The sequence below is a fragment of the Schistocerca cancellata genome, chromosome 11 (genome assembly GCF_023864275.1).
Source record: "Schistocerca cancellata isolate TAMUIC-IGC-003103 chromosome 11, iqSchCanc2.1, whole genome shotgun sequence".
Classification (NCBI taxonomy): Eukaryota; Metazoa; Arthropoda; class Insecta; order Orthoptera; family Acrididae; genus Schistocerca; species Schistocerca cancellata.
In genome coordinates, this window is record NC_064636.1 from 17110526 (window position 1) to 17127824 (window position 17299).

At 42.3% G+C, this 17299-nt stretch overlaps 1 protein-coding gene across 1 annotated transcript in view; it reads right to left on the reverse strand.

Moving 5' to 3' along the window:
* The window catches only part of LOC126108830 (uncharacterized), a 181290-nt gene that overhangs the window by 71064 nt on the left and 92927 nt on the right, over positions 1 to 17299 (reverse strand). Inside the window, exons 16-17 of the mRNA XM_049914194.1 lie at positions 10055 to 10117; positions 2042 to 2134 (exon numbers count right to left, since the gene is read on the reverse strand). Of these exons, the coding sequence (XP_049770151.1) occupies positions 2042 to 2134; positions 10055 to 10117 (156 nt within the window). The remainder of the gene's footprint in view (positions 1 to 2041; positions 2135 to 10054; positions 10118 to 17299) is intronic.

Genomic DNA, 17299 nt, shown 5'->3' on the forward strand with positions numbered 1-17299 from the left:
AGGATCTGCAGCGAATTGACGCACGGTGCAGGGAATGGCAATTCAATCACAATGTAGACAAGTGTAATGTGCTACGAATACATAGAAAGATAGATCCCTTATCATTTAGCTACAATATAGCAGGTCAGCAACTGGAAGCAGTCAATTCCATAAACTATCTGGGAGTAGGCATTAGGAGTGATTTAAAATGGAATGACCGTATAAAATTAATCGTCTGTAAAGCAGATGCCAGACTGAGATTCATTGGAAGAATCCTAAGGAAATGCAATCCGAAAACAAAGGAAGTAGGTTACAGTACACTTGTTCGCCCACTGCTCGAATACTGCTCCGCAGTGTGGGATCCGTACCAGGTAGGGTCGATAGAAGACATAGAGAAGATCCAACGGAGAGCAGCGCGCTTCGTTACAGGATCATTTAGTAATCGCGAAAGCATTACGGAGATGATAGATAAACTCCAGTGGAAGACTCTGCAAGAGAGACGCTCAGTAGGTCAGTACAGGCTTCTGTCGAAGTTTCGAGAACATACCTTCACTGAAGAGTCGAGCAGTATATTGCTCCCTCCTACGTATATCTCGCAAAAAGACCGTGAGGATAAAATCGGAGAGATTAGAGCCCACACAGAGGCATACTGACAATCCTTCTTTCAAAGAAAATACAAGACTGGAATATAAGGGAGAACCGATAGAGGTACTCAAGGTACCCTCTGCCACACATCGTCAGGTGGCTTGCGGATTACGGGGTGAACGGTGTGTTGCAGTGATAACTCCCATCTGTGTGGTACAGAAAAGCCGGTGCTCGGGGAAAGATCCACACGGTACTGTGTCCCGCCACTGTGTGGCCAACTCTGCTCCCGGCCACAGCTCTGCGGTGGCTATTCGTCGGAGCGGACATAGGGTCGGTGGTCATCCCCACGTATAATGCTGTGCACAAGTTGAGCACAGCCTGTAAGGGGTCCGTAGGTCCTTACTATAACTTTTCACTCAGCGCAGGTCGATAGGGTGAACAATCGATTGTGACGTGTTGCGAGAGCAAGTGTCAAGATGCGCCAGAGTGGTTGGCGGGAATGCTGTGTGTGTGTGTGTGTGTGTGTGTGTGTGTGTGTGTGTGTGTGTGTAGGGCATTATTGGAATACAGGGTTTTTAACCAAGAAGGGTGTCATCATCACCTTGGTTAGACCCCTAAATAATAAATAAATACTGGGAAAGTGATGAAGTATCTTTATAATTAGTAAAACTTTCGTAATTAGTAAAACTGTGTTGGTGTTCCTTATTCCCATACATTCAGTATTATAGTATTGAACAAGACGAACTGGAAAGTAACAACTTCCGTAGCAGTCGATTCCGATTGCCAGCCCCATTAGGTTCACGGTCATGTTAATAATAAATGAGGGGCTGCTATTCGATCAGATCAGGTCGGGATAAAAATGGAGGGGTTACAAGACAGTATATGATACGGCTGCCTCTGATGCGGTACGGTCAGCCCGTGACAGAACTCTAGAAGGATGTCGTGCCTGTGTTAGACTGGATGCTCACAAACAATGTCTTAATCCGATAAGGAATCTTAAGGATTCATTGACTCAGAATAATCTTGTACTAATGACCTATTAAGAAAGTACAAATCAACTCGTGCTCTGCCTCGTTTAACTGATCGAGTTTAATACAGCTGGGGTGTGGCGGGTACCACAGCGGTTGCCCAAAAAACCACTGTTTGTTTCAACAAGCAACCAGTGCATGATGATGATGAAGTTGCATGTACAAGGCTGAACCAGTTTAGAGCTGTGAAACCCAATGTTTGATAGCTCAGTAGAGTTGTTACTAAAGCACGGCCAAAGCTTACAGTTACGGAACACTAGTGAATCCCATCAGTCCAAGTTTTCCGAACCTGTTCACCACCGATACTGTCCGTATTATATGGCGCACTTGACACTTGCAGCTACCTAGGAGGGATGTGTACATTATCAAATACTATGCGCACAGAAAATATTACCTCCCACAACTACTGTTATATTGGAATTGTGATATATATATATGTTAAAACTTACTTCATTGTCAGCTGCATCCACCTCAAAATGTAAATCTGGATCCTCTTTAATACACCCGCTGAACGTTGACACTGCTAATGGATCTTCAAAAACCTGGAAACAGGACAGTAATTAGTGTTAATTGAAACTATAAGCACAGGTCCCCATACAGTACTAGGATTTCATTTTAAAGAAACGGCGAGAAACAAATGCAAAGCCTGAATCCTGCACTGTTAAAACTCCTCTCCGTGGGAAAATTCTGCATCGCCATTGGTGAGCAGCAAGTTGCTCTCTGTGCTCTTAAGCCATCCTCCTGTGGAATGTGGAGGGTAATGGAGACATGGAGTGCAACATATTTTGTTACGTCACTACACGAAATTTAATTATTGAAACTTACTTCAAAATCCGAATGAAAACTATGCAAGATCACTTTCTATGTCATTGGCTGGGAAAAAAGCAACATTGGAACAATGTTTACTTAAGCTGAAGAGCCAGATTTGCTAGTCCTTCAACAAAAACTTAAAAATTTTGGCACACTATGGAAAACTAAGTTTTTAGAAACAGATGCCAGTGGTTAATAGTGCCACAATACGGCCAAGTGCAAAAGTCCAGGACATGCACATAAACCTGCACAGATGTCCTACTCAACACATATCTGTGTACCTGCCTATTAGTCATTTGGAAATGAAAGCTATTTGAGATTAACCTGGAACATGTAGAGGAAAACAAGTTACAAATACAAATTTTAATGCCTTTTGTGATTTTAGAAGACGTGGCATAACTGGCAGACTACTGCTTTCAAAACCTGGTGATCTTTATTCAATAACAACAAGGATTTTTAACTCTTCACAAATATTCCAAACTCTGTTTGATTGTTAAAATATTTTATAAAAAGAAAAATGTTCGAAATACAAAAACGTGCTTATGTTTAGTAAATAGAGCAGTAGTTTGATCTCCATGTGACAAAATGAGAGGAAACACTGATGCCAACTAAAGAAATGTCAAGAACTGTAAATAATCACTTATTGACGTAGACAAAAATTATTCGAGAGACTATTACTGACTAGATTAACTCCGTACATTGGCACCAACCTTCCAACGTACCGAGCCGGTTTTCAGGCAAACAGACATTGTTGCGATCAAGTGCTGTCCCTTACAACCTACATAGAGAAAGGTTTCCAAAACAAGATGGAAACTGGATTGGTCCTCATAGATCTTACATCAGCTTACGATACAGCGCAGATCGAAAGGCTACTGTTCGAGCTGACTAGAATCAAAAAATGCAAATAGACCTACACACTACTCGAGAATGTGTTAACAGGCAGGAAAATCGAAGTCTCACTTCACGGCACGAATAGCAAGAGCGTGTTTCTGAATAACGGTCTGCCGCAGGGCTCGGCACAAGCAACTGTTCTCCTCAACCTATATACAGCTGACATGCCACAAACCAAATCACTTAAATTTGCATACTCTGACAACCTGGAGAACGCGTATCAAAGTAAAAAATTTCAGAGATCTCGACAAAACAATGAATGCAGACCTGGAAGTCCTGAACACATATTACACCAAGTGACACCTACACCCAAACCCCAACAAAACAACCGGCACAATAACGCACCTTAACAACAGAGAAGCACACAGAAAATTACAGCTTTCTATGGATGGACAGCAGATCAGACACAAGGATAAGCCTAAATGCTTGGGTGTGAAACCAGATCGCACCCTAACATACAACGCACACCCAGAAGACACAAAACAGAAACTAAAATGCTGCAACGCTATCCTTTCGAAACTGGCTGGAATGACACGGAGATGTGGGACGAGCACTTTGAGGACATCAGCACTAGCTCTTGTCTACAGAGTAGCTGAATACTGCCCACCGGTCTGGTGAGAAGTGCACACGTAGCTGAAGTGCGAGTAATCTCGGGAACACTCAGGGCCACCCGCTGAGCCTGGCTCCCCGTCCTAGCCAACACAGAGCCCCCTGAAATCAGGAGATCACAGCTAGCCCTAAGAACATACCAAAAAATCCTACACAACCCGGACTTCCCTATCCACAGAGATCTAACAGCTACAAACAGGCTTAAATCCAGGACAGCGTTCTGGAAAATCGGCGAAGAACTTCGAGGCTTCAACTCAAAAACAACCTGGAAGGAACTACGGGCTGCAAGTGCAAACAAAAACTGCAATACGGTTGACGACCCCAATGAGAAGATTGAAGGACTCGACCTTCCGAGGAAACCGTGGACAGCTTTGAACCGCCTAAGAACAGGTGTCAGCAGATGCAAACAACTAATGAAGAAATGGGGCCTGTCAGACAGCTCTGAATGTGGGAGTGGTGAAATCCAAACAATGGACCATTTACTCGTGTGTGAAGTGTACGGATATGATGGTGATTTGAAAGACATACACAGACTCAGTGACTCGGCGTTAAAGTGGCTCGAAAGTATTTGTGGTGTTGTATACTATTATAAGAGCATCTGTAGAGAGTATTGTTTCCATAGTTGTATAAGTATATTGTAATTAATGTACGAATAGTTGCCTTTGTATATGCCGTACGAGTAAATAAAAGAATAAAAATAGATAGTGAGAAGTGAACAGTTTTATAATATACGAATAATACATATCAAAACAAAAGCGTATCATAACTGTGTCATTACAGATCCCATTGATGTTGCGTTAAAGTTAAAAAAGGCAAAACGTGTTTGGGAGAATAAAATACAGTGCAGCAAGTAAAGGCATTTTTTATTTACAAAACATTTATAAAACAGTATTTTGTCTGGGAGAAAACTGAGTACTTTGGAGCTCTCCTTTCAATGTATTAATCACTTTTGAATCCACCTACTAATGTCCCCAAAAACGTTCATGATTTTCTCCGTGCAACTAATCATTAATGAATTTAACATAGCTATTTCACGAGTGTCGACCTTTGGAAGCAAAATCTGTGCAGTTAGTGGACAAGATCTAGCTGCAAACAGCCTTTGAAGAATGTAACCGTCACAACTAACCTAGGCAAGCACATACCTTGTGACTATTCAAGAGAGCTCAACAAAAACCGGAAGCCAGGATCACATTCGTGCCAGCTTTTGTGTCTACATAAATACTCTGCAGGCCACCAGGATTCTGGAGCGCACTTGTTCCAGTCCTAGGCATTCACTTTCCTGTTCCACTTGCAAATAGAGAGAGGAAAAAACAACTGTCCATATGCCACTGTACGAACCATAATTTCTCTTATCTTGTCTTTGCAATCTTTACACGAGATGTACAACAGTAGCAGTAGAATCGCTCCTTAGTCTGTCTTAGCTTTCTCAATTCTGTTTCATGAAAAGAATGTCTCTTACCTGCAGGTATTCCTATGTGAGTTCACAGATCATTTCTGTAATACTCACATATTGATTGGACCTACCAGTAACAAACACAATAGCACGCCAGAATGTACACAGTCTGTTACATACATGCAGTACTCTTTCCTATAAGTCTCCAAATAAACCAAAGTCAACCATTTGCCTTCTCAACAACCAATGTTATGTGCGCATTCTAATTCATATTGCTTTGCAATGTGAGACCTACGTATTCAATCGACACAGCTGTGTCGAGCAGCGGACCTACTAATACCGTATTCAGATATTACAGGATTATTTTTCCTACTCATCAGCATTGCTACATTTAGAGCAAGCTGCTATTCGTCACACTAAATACAAATTCTGTCTACCTCAGTCTCTATCCTAGTATAGTCACTTAATACTTTCATTTACAACACATCGTCATCAGTAACCAGTCATAGACTGTCACTTACAGGACAGACTTGTGGACTATGAGGAACTACATATAAAACCTTGATCTCTTTCTAGTTAATAATGTGAGGTTAATGTTCATTTCCAACAAATAACAGCACATGCACAAAAATGGCTTTACTCAACATAGTTAATGTTGTGTCGGCAGATTAGCCAACACAACGTACACTAATTTATAGAGGAGGTCGAAATGCACGCGTCAACTCACGCAGGCTTGCTTTAGGTCTGAAACACGATACATAATGAATTCTATAAAGAAAAGTACGTAGCTGCTGGAATACTTAACTTTAATCCATCATTTGTATACAGCATTCTTGATGATACAAGTGAGACTCTCTCTAGAAATGGTTAATGGCGCCTTGCTAGGTCGTAGCCATGGACTTAGCTGAAGGCTATTCTAACTATCTCTCGGCAAATGAGAGAAAGGCTTCGTCAGTGTAGTCGCTAGCAAAGTCGTCCGTACAACTGGGGCGAGTGCTAGTACGTCTCTCAAGACCTGCCATGTGGTGGCGCTCGGTCTGCTATCACTGACAGTAGCGACACGCGGGTCCGACATGTACTAATGGACCGCGGCCGATTTAAAACTACCACCTAGCAAGTGTGGTGTCTGGCGGTGACACCACAGTTAACATGGTAAATCACTCATAAGAATGAGCATTGTCAACTTTCTGAGTGATCCGATTTTCCGAGACCACAGGCCCACCAAAACATTCCTTATGAAGGAAAAAAGTTGATTCCATCAGGGCACTAAATAACAATTAATATACCTCCCAGCAGTTTTCGAAAACACACACACACACACACACACACACACACCCACACACACACACACACACACACACACACACCTGCTTGTGTCTGTGTATGTGCAGATGGATATGTGTGTCTGTGCAGAGGGAAACATTCCACGTGGGAAAAATATATCTAAAAAAAAATATCTAAAAACAAAGATGATGTGACTTATCAAACAAAAGCGCTGGCATGTCGATAGGCACACAAACATACACACAAAATTCAAGCTTTTGCAACCAACGGTTGCTTCATCAGGAAAGAGGGAAGGAGAGGGAAAAAACGAAAGGATGTGGGTTTTAAGGGAGAGGGTAAGGAGTCATTCCAATCCCGGGAGCGGAAAGACTTACCTTAGGGGAAAAAAGGACAGGTATACACTCACGCGCGCGCGCACACACACACACACACACACACACACACACACACACACACACACACACACACATCCATCCGCACATATACAGACACAAGCAGACATTTGTAAAGGCGGAGGTTGGGCCTACCTGTCCTTTTTTCCCCCCTAAGGTAAGTCTTTTCGCTCCCAGGATTGGAATGACTCCTTACCCTCTCCCTTAAAACCCACAATCCTTTCGTCTTTCCCTCTCCTTCCCTCTTTCCTGACGAAGCAATCGTTGGTTGCGAAAGCTTGAATTTTGTGTGTATGTTTGTGTGTCTATCAACATGCCAGCGCTTTCGTTTGGTAAGTCACATCATCTTTGTTTTTAGAATTCCATGAAGGAACAACTGGATTGAGAACAGTAACAGTCCTCAGTAGTGACTATATTACTGTAATGGCAGAAAGAATCATTGCCTGGGCATTGAGTATTTGAGCTAACAATGCTACCGTGTCACTATGAATGAAAACATTCGTTACTATTGAAAGGTGACTTACTGGCAGAAACAATGTAATCTCACAATGTTATATAAAGTAGTAACTTCATAAATCACAAATGGCCATCCACATTCCTACTGTTATGTTTTGATATCGATAATGATTTAATTTTTAACTGATCTTGACAACTGCTTATGTAATATCTGTATTACCCTATGCTCCAAACAATACCTGCAAGCAAATTACAACACACTCTACATTCTAGGTTGCAATTTGTTACAAAAAATCACGCTTAGCACGCTTGGAAATTACCTCGTGCTCCACATAATGCTTTACATTATGAATTTGTGCAGAGTGGGACATTTACAGTTTGTCACTTAGCAATCCTGACATGCCAACATTTTCGTGAATGTACAGTGAACACTGAACGGTCAGTTACCATTCATTTATTTGTTTCAAAGCTTAGATGTAAATATAAAGCTGCATATCACTGCGTATTTGATTTATTTCTGATACTGCAGGGCTTCAAAATATGAGAAAAATAAGTAGTGTTGAACAAAGGTCACATAATTAGTTTACCTTCTGTATCACCTACCCCATATACAGGGCTATTACAAATTATTGAAGCGATTTCATAAATACACTGTAGCGCCATTCATTGACATATGGTCACGACACACTAGAGATACGTAGAAAAACTCAAAGTTTTGTTCGGCTGAAGCCGCACTTCAGGTTTCTGCCGCCAGAGCGCACGAGAGTGCAGTGAGACAAAATGGCGACAGGAGCCGAGAAAGCGTATCTCGTGCTTGAAATGCACTCACATCAGTCAGTCATAACAGTGCAACGACACTTCAGGGCGAAGTTCAACAAAGATCCACCAACTGCTAACTCCATTCAGTGATGGTATGCGCAGTTTAAGGCTTCTGGATGCCTCTGTAAGGGGAAATCAGAGGGTCGGCCTGCAGTGAGCGAAGGAACGGTGGAACGCGTGCGGGCAAGTTTCACGCGTAGCCCGCGGAAGACCACGAATAATGCAAGCAGGGAGCTAAACGTACCACAGCCGACGGTTTGGAAAATCTTACGGAAAAGGCTAAAGCAGAAGCCTTACCGTTTACAATTGCTACAATCCCTGACACCTGATGACAAAGTCAAACGCTTTGAATTTTCGGCACGGTTGCAACAGCTCACGGAAGAGGATGCGTTCAGAGTGAAACTTGTTTTCAGTGATGAAGCAACATTTTTTCTTAATGGTGAAGTGAACAGACACAATGTGCGAATCTGGGCGGTAGAGAATCCTCACGCATTCGTGCAGCAAATTCGCAATTCACCAAAAGTTAGCGTGTTTTGTGCAATCTCACGGTTTAAAGTTTACGGGCCCTTTTTCTTCTGTGAAAATAACGTTACAGGACACGTGTATCTGGACATGCTGGAAAATTGGCTCATGCCACAACTGGAGACCGACAGCGCCGACTTCATCTTTCAACAGGATGGTGCTGCACCGCACTTCCATCGTAATGTTCGGCATTTCTTAAACAGGAGATTGGAAAACCGATGGATCGGTCGTGGTGGAGATCACGATCAGCAATTCGTGTCACAGCCTCCACGCTCTCCCGACTTAACCCCATGCGATTTCTTTCTGTGGGGTTATGTGAAACATTCAGTGTTTAAACCTCCTCTACCAAGAAACGTGCCAGAACTGCGAGCTCGCATCAACAATGCTTTCGAATTCACTGATGGGGACGTGCTGATTATCGACTCGATGTCTACCGAATCACTAAAGGGGCACATATCAAACATTTGTGAATGCCTAAAAAAACTTTGAGTTTTTGTATGTGTGTGCAAAGCATTGTGAAAATATCTCAAATAATAAAGTTATTGTAGAGCTGTGAAATCGCTTGAATCATTTGTAATAACCCTGTACATTCCTACAGAAAACATTTTCTAATGTCTGACGATTTACTTAACATCTCAACGACAACACGATGTGCCCGCTGTACCAACTTCTTACACACTTTCAGTGTCGGAAAACTCTGCATACCTTCCAAAATATACGAACTTGATTGTTTTTTATTTCACTCTGTCCGGTTTTCAAAACCTAGCAACAAGAAGGTAACAGAATTGGCAGAATGGGAGTCACCAGAATGCAATTTCGTTGGAGTGATAACTAACAATTTCTTCAGAAAAAGAATTTCAACAGTTAGAACAAGGATCAAGCATCCTCATCCAGCTGGCACCAATACTGTGTATAAGGCAAGTAGTATCACTCTGGTCATGGTGAGTTCTACGTAGGTATCTCTATGATTGTGTGTGGGAGTGTGTGTGTGTAATTGTGCTGTGAGAGCAGTAGCATGAAAGCTAAAAATGGCTCTGCTGATGTTCCACTTTGTAAGTGTGGAGGATTCATCACTACACGTGAGATATTTTCTTTCTGCATTTCTGTTTAGTATTGAAATGTTGCAACATCAATGATCAGATAATTTCCACAACATTACATTCTATTTATTACACAAATGGAAATGACACATGTAAAGAGTATACTGCAGCTCCTGTAGCCTGTAATTAGACAACTGCCAACAACGTTACAGAGAGAAGCGAGACTGACCTGCAGCAGCTACGTACCTCTTTCTTAATACTCTGCGGGTCACTGACGGTAAGTGGACCACCACCAGCAAGTGCCTCAGACTGCAACAAGTTAATGAGAAAAATTAAACAAAATTAATTTTTCATCATTGTGATTCTGATGGTGATATACGTATCGTTCATTACGTGATGATTGCTCACTAAAAAAATATAATATAGTAAACAAATCAGTTCCTGTGACTGAGCTTCGATATTTGCAACAACTTTTAATGGGACATCCTCCTCTAGCATAGTTTTCCTCAACAGTAATTGTCGATATCTGTATTATTTTTCAAATTTTGGACAGGTCAATATTATCTCAGTTCCTTTTCTGAAAACTTTCATATCATTTTATACACTGTAGATTATATTTCAACCTAAAATTTATGAAAAGGAATTTCTTTATAAAATATTTTAGTTTCGATGCTATAATCGATAAGTACTAGTTCCGAATGTACAGTAAAAATTATTTTTCTTAGAAACATTTGAAATTACAGATTACTTGCACAGTTAAAATTTCTATTATTAATTACACAATCATGTACTGTTTAGCATGTTTACTTCTGGATTCATTTATGAAATAATATTAAAATTAATAATATAATGAAAACTATTAGGAATTCATTTGTTACGAAAAATTGTAAGCCATTTGGAATATTGTTATTTCCACAGAGTGAGAGAGTCGTAAGCTTGCATCTGATGTGATCGGATGTATTTTTGTATAATAGATGCAGAGAATGTAATTTCTGCTTTGTTAATGTGTAAAACCAAAACTCTGTACGATATACTAAAAAGCGAGAAAATCAGTGGAAAGTATATTCACATAAAAAATTCTGCAACAATTCCAATTTATTTAGTTATAACCAATCGTGAGGACCTGACGTTAAATTTTCAGCTTCAGGAATCAGACTCCTATCAAGAAGAACAGGAGCCATCTCAACATGACAAGATAAGTAACCTTTCAAAGTTTATTGTAATTTTCATTCCTCCCAAATCTTCATAAAAAACTTTGCTTATTAATTAGCTGGACTGGGTATCGTTTAATGTGGACAATAGATGGAAGAAGGACGGAGGGGGAGATTGCAAACTGCATTAATACAGTTGCAAATGACTGATGACAGAACATATGTACACACGTGTGTGCATGCGTGCGTACATGTGTGGTGTGTGTGTGTGTGTGTGTGTGTGTGTGTGTGTGTGTGTGAGCGTGTGTGTGTGTGTGTGTGAGCATGCACATGTGTGTGTATGGACACAAAAGTCAAGCTTCTACCAATACTGGACTTCCCAGGTATCACTCGAAATTACAGTGCTCCCTATTATATGAAGTATAGGAACCGTAAAATTAGCTGTTTATTGTGCGATTTCAAGGCCTACACATCAAACTTTCAGAAATCTTAATCTGTGCATATATGGCTTTTGTCTTTCTCTTTGTAAGTATGAAAATATGTCTATGGGAAACCTATGCAAGTATACAAAGAATATTACTTGGTACGAAACAGAAAACTCACTTCACATCATTGAGAACATTGCTAACATTTCTGCAACTGCAGCATGTTGCAGTTGGAATGGATCCACAACTTTTTTTGTGGTTCCAACAACTGTTAGGAAAACTTGGCAGGGGTTTTGCTCTGAAAAGTTATCGATAAGCACTTGTGGAGATAACAGTTATTGGAATTGCTAAACTTACTTACCAGAGTCTTTACTGTTGGACAGTATTCTTATTCAGCTCATCAATAAACAGATCTACCATGCTATCTCCTCCTCTGACACCAGAAAATCTGTTAACCAGCCATCGATTAGCACTCGTCTGGTCAATCAGTATCACCCCAGCCTCGAAACACTAGACCGCGTCCTTCACCAGGGCTCTGACTACCCCTCGTCACGCTTTGACGTGGGCGATATCCTATCCACATCACCGAAAGTTGTGTTCTGCTACCCATCCAACCTACAGAATATCCTCATCCACCCGTATTCCAATCCCGCTCCGAGTCAGCCACCCCACCGGTTACACCCTTGCGGTCGACCCAGGTACAAGACCTGACACCTACACCCACCTACCGTCATCTACAACAGTCCGGCCATGGGCTTTTCGTACCCTACAGAAGGCAGGGCCGAGGGCAAAATCAGCCACATTATTTATTTACTATGATGCAATTACTATACAGGAATCTATGTGGGCACGACACGAAACTAATTGCTTACTCACATGAACGGCCACTGCCAAAGTGTGGCAAACCCAAACTTGAACACACAGTTGTGAACATGCTGTGCACCACAACACAAATGACCAACAGCTACTTCACTATATGAGCCATTTGGATACTCCCACCCAGCACTAGTTTCTCTGGACTATGCAGGTGGTAATTCTATTTCCAGCATATTCGGTGCTCTCACAATCCCCTTGGCTTTACCCTCTGCTAACCAGTTTCCCATCGCCTCGCTCTACACTCTCTCCCTTCTGTTTTGCATCCACACCACTTCTTCTCAACCTACATCATGTACTGCCTGCTCCTACCACAATCCCTCCCTTTCCCTCTTCCCTCCTTGTCTACCTCTTCATCTCCACATGCCTCTCTTTTCCTCCCCCCACCCCCCTCCTTTACACACTCTCGTTCTCCCTACATCTTATGTGTACTACCCTCTGAACTCCATTTGTCTCGTTGTGCAAATGCCGAGTCACCTGTTGAAAGACCTGCCTCTCACTATCCCGCGAGCCCCCATTCCCGTCGTGAGTTTTACTCCACACACACCTCACCTCTATCGGCACAGACAGCTGTTATCAATAATCGGCAGTCAGTCTCGCCACAGCAACAGACGTGCGATTCAGTGTCTGTGTATTTGTGTGTGTGAATGTGTGTTCTCTCACTAGAGAAAGAGCAAAAGCTCAAAAGCTAATGAGGTAGTCTTCTGTTGCGTGTTTCTATGTGTCACACACCAGTCAGCTATAGGTGAGTGGTTGCCTTTCCTTCATTTTACATAAAAAGAAAAAAAGAAAGGCAACGTAGAGTATTATTTTGCATTGTCATTTATATCGCAATATTACATAAGAAGAAAGTTTATTCATTACAGCGTGATATTACAGCTATAATAAATCACTCGCTTAAGACACAAGGTGAATGTTTACTCGTTACAGCCTGATACCTCTGTTATAACAAATCATTTATTAAAGACGACTCAAGATATCCAAAACAATAGACACTCAAAAATTTGTCAAGCATATTTGCAAAATTCCAATCATGTGCTAATAGAAACCCTTAAAAATAGGAAAAGAAGTACCCAGTTTCAATAATTGCTGTATCTTCCTCAAGGATGAAGAGGAATAAGTTAGGAAGTTTGGAAATTAAGGACATGTCACTCAGAGCTCAGGTAGAGAGTAGAAAATCTGCCCCAAGTATGATGGGAGGCAAAGATGAAAGCAGAGCAGTGAGAGAGTACGAAGCCAAAGATAGAACACTGATAAACCTTCTGCCAATTAAAGAGGAGATTGTTGGGTGAAGAGAGAAGCAGATACAAAAATGTAATGTGGTATGAATAATATGAAGAAAAAACTACAGCAGTGGAAAAGGAGAGTGGGAGAATCCAAAAACATATACAGGGGAAGGATGAGGATTTTTTTTTCTTTTTTTTTTTTAAGAAAGACACACATAATGACACTGGCAAGATGAATAATGCAATTCAATCCATAAAAAAGGGGGAAATTTTTCATATTATTCTGGGAAATTTTGGAAGTGTTTGCAGTACTTATCAAGTAAATTCAGAAATGGGCTGCGAGAATTGTAGTGGGTGGGAGTTAAATGGGAATCCTCAGAAGCAATATGACACAGTTCTCCGGAAATGATATCAGGTAGATTTATAGAACCCAAACTTGAAGCAGACTCTTCAACCAGTATGCTACCACATTAGTACATCTTGCAGGGGAAGAAAAGAACAACGTAAGAGCAGTTAGGAGGCATACAGACAGACATTTTCTCTTGCTCAGTATACAAAATGAATAGGAAAGAAAATCTGTAATATTGTCAAGATGTATCCTCTGCCATATACTGTACAGTGACTCACAAAAGACACCAACCACTTTCTCGAACGCCTGGAATCCCTACCCAGTCTGTTACCCCCGGAAACCATCCTTGTAACCATTGATGCCACTTCCTTATACACAAATATTCCGCACGTCCAGGGCCTCGCTGCGATGGAGCACTTCCTTTCACGCCGATCACCTGCCGCCCTACCTAAAACCTCTTTCCTCATTACCTTAGCCAGCTTCATCCTGACCCACAACTTCTTCACTTTTGAAGGCCAGACATACCAACAATTAAAGGGAACAGCCATGGGTACCAGGATGGCCCCCTCGTATGCCAACCTATTCATGGGTCGCTTAGAGGAAGCCTTCTTGGTTACCCAGGCCTGCCAACCCGAAGTTTGGTACAGATTTATTGATGACATTTTCATGATCTGGACTCACAGTGAAGAAGAACTCCAGAATTTCCTCACCAACCTCAACTCCTTTGGTTCCATCAGATTCACCTGGTCCCACTCCAAATCCCATGCCACTTTCCTTGACGTTGACCTCCACCTGTCCAATGGCCAGCTTCACATGTCCGTCCACATCAAACCCACCAACAAGCAACAGTACCTCCATTATGACAGCTGCCACCCGTTCCACATCAAACGGTCCCTTCCCTACAGCCTAGGTCTTCGTGGCAAACGAATCTGCTCCAGTCCGGAATCCTTGAACCACTACACCAACAACCTGAAAACAGCTTTTGCATCCCGTAACTACCCTCCCGACCTGGTACACAAGCAAATAACCAGAGCCACTTCCTCATCTCCTCAAACCCGGAACCTTCCACAGAAGAACCCCAAAAGTGCCCCACTTGTGACAGGATACTTTCCGGGACTGGATCAGATTCTGAATGTGGCTCTCCAGCAGGGATACGACTTCCTCAAATCCTGCCCTGAAATGAGATCCATCCTTCATGAAATCCTCCCCACTCCACCAAGAGTGTCTTTCCGCCGTCCACCTAACCTTCGCAACCTTTTAGTTCATCCCTATGAAATCCCCAGACCACCTTCCCTACCCTCTGGCTCCTACCCCTGTAACCGCCCCCGGTGTAAAACCTGTCCCATGCACCCTCCCACCACCACCTACTCCAGTCCTGTAACCCGGAAGGTGTACACGATCAAAGGCAGAGCCACGTGTGAAAGCACCCACGTGATTTACCAACTGACCTGCCTACACTGTGAAGCGTTCTATGTGGGAATGACCAGCAACAAACTGTCCATTCGCATGAATGGACACAGGCAGACAGTGTTTGTTGGTAATGAGGATCACCCTGTGGCTAAACATGCCTTGGTGCACGGCCAGCACATCTTGGCACAGTGTTACACCGTCCGGGTTATCTGGATACTTCCCACTAACACCAACCTGTCAGAACTCCGGAGATGGGAACTTGCCCTTCAGCATATCCTCTCTTCTCGCTATCCGCCAGGCCTCAATCTCCGCTAATTTCTAATTTCAATTTGCCGCCGCTCGTACCTCACCTGTCTTTCAACATCATCTTTGCCTTTGTACATCCGCCCCGACTGACATCTCTGCCCAAACTCTTTGCCTTTACAAATGTCTGCTTGTGTCTGTGTATATGAGGATGGATATGTGTGTGTGTGCGAGTGTATACCTGTCCTTTTTTCCCTCCTTTTTTCCCCCTAAGGTAAGTCTTTCCGCTCCCGGGATTGGAATGACTCCTTACCCTCTCCCTTAAAACCCAAATCCTTGTGTCTTTCCCTCTCCTTCCCTCTTTCCTGACGAGGCAACCATTGGTTGCGAAAGCTAGATTTTGTGTGTATGTTTGTGTTTGTCTGTGTGTCTATCGACCTGCCAGCGCTTTTGTTTGGTAAGTCTCATCATCTTTCTTTTTAAATATAGAATATATATGTAGATATACAACATAGGTTAAGACAATGAGGATGGTCAGATGCAAGTTGGAGAGGATGTACTTGCCTTACTGGAGTCCTGCTATCAGGTGTGTGAGAAAAACCGTGTAACTAATTTCTTATCTACCAAATTTTAATTTTTTTCAAACTACTATACAGTCCTCTTCAAAGCATTTTCCTTTGGCAGCTATATACAGGGTTATTACAAATGATTGAAGCGATTTCACAGCTCTACAATAACTTTATTATTTGAGATATTTTCACAATGCTTTGCACACACACAAAAACTCAAAAACTTTTTTTTAGGCATTCACAAATGTTTGATATGTGCCCCTTTAGTGATTCGGTAGACATCGAGTCGATAATCAGCACGTCCCCATCAGTGAATTCGAAAGCATTGTTGATGCGAGCTCGCAGTTCTGGCACGTTTCTTGGTAGAGGAGGTTTAAACACTGAATGTTTCACATAACCCCACAGAAAGAAATCGCATGGGGTTAAGTCGGGAGAGCGTGGAGGCCGTGACATGAATTGCTGATCGTGATCTCCACCACGACCGATCCATCGGTTTTCCAATATCCTGTTTTAAGAAATGCCAAACATCATGATGGAAGTGTGGTGGAGCACCATCCTGTTGAAAGATGAAGTCGGTGCTGTCGGTCTCCAGTTGTGGCATGAGCCAATTTTCCAGCATGTCCAGATACATGTGTTCAACCGTTTCTTCGCTCACTGCAGGCCGACCCGCTGATTTCCCCTTACAGAGGCATCCAGAAGCTTTAAACTGCGCATACCATCGTCGAATGGAGTTAGCAGTTGGTGGATCTTTGTTGAACTTCGTCCTGAAGTGTCGTTGCACTGTTATGACTGACTGATGCGAGTGCATTTCAAGCACGACATACGCTTTATCGGCTCCTGTCGCCATTTTGTCTCACTGCGCTCTCGAGCGCTCTGGCGGCAGAAACCTGAAGTGCGGCTTCAGCCGAACAAAACTTTATGAGTTTTTCTACGTATCTGTAGTGTGTCGTGACCATATGTCAATGAATGGAGCTACAGTGAATTTATGAAATCACTTCAATCATTTGTAATAGCCCTGTACCAGCAGAGTTACTGTTCCTAGTCTCGGTACCAGTGCTGAAAGTTTTAAGACTTCTTCAGTTTTGGGAAAAGAAAAAGACTCTGATCACTTGAGTAGAGGCTTGTGGAATAACGGGAATGCCTTCCGAGGTCAAAAATTCTGTGACAGGTGTGGCCGTCTGATACGGGGCGTTGTCACGATGCAGCAGTCAATTGTCACAATGGCTGCCCTCACTGTATTCACCC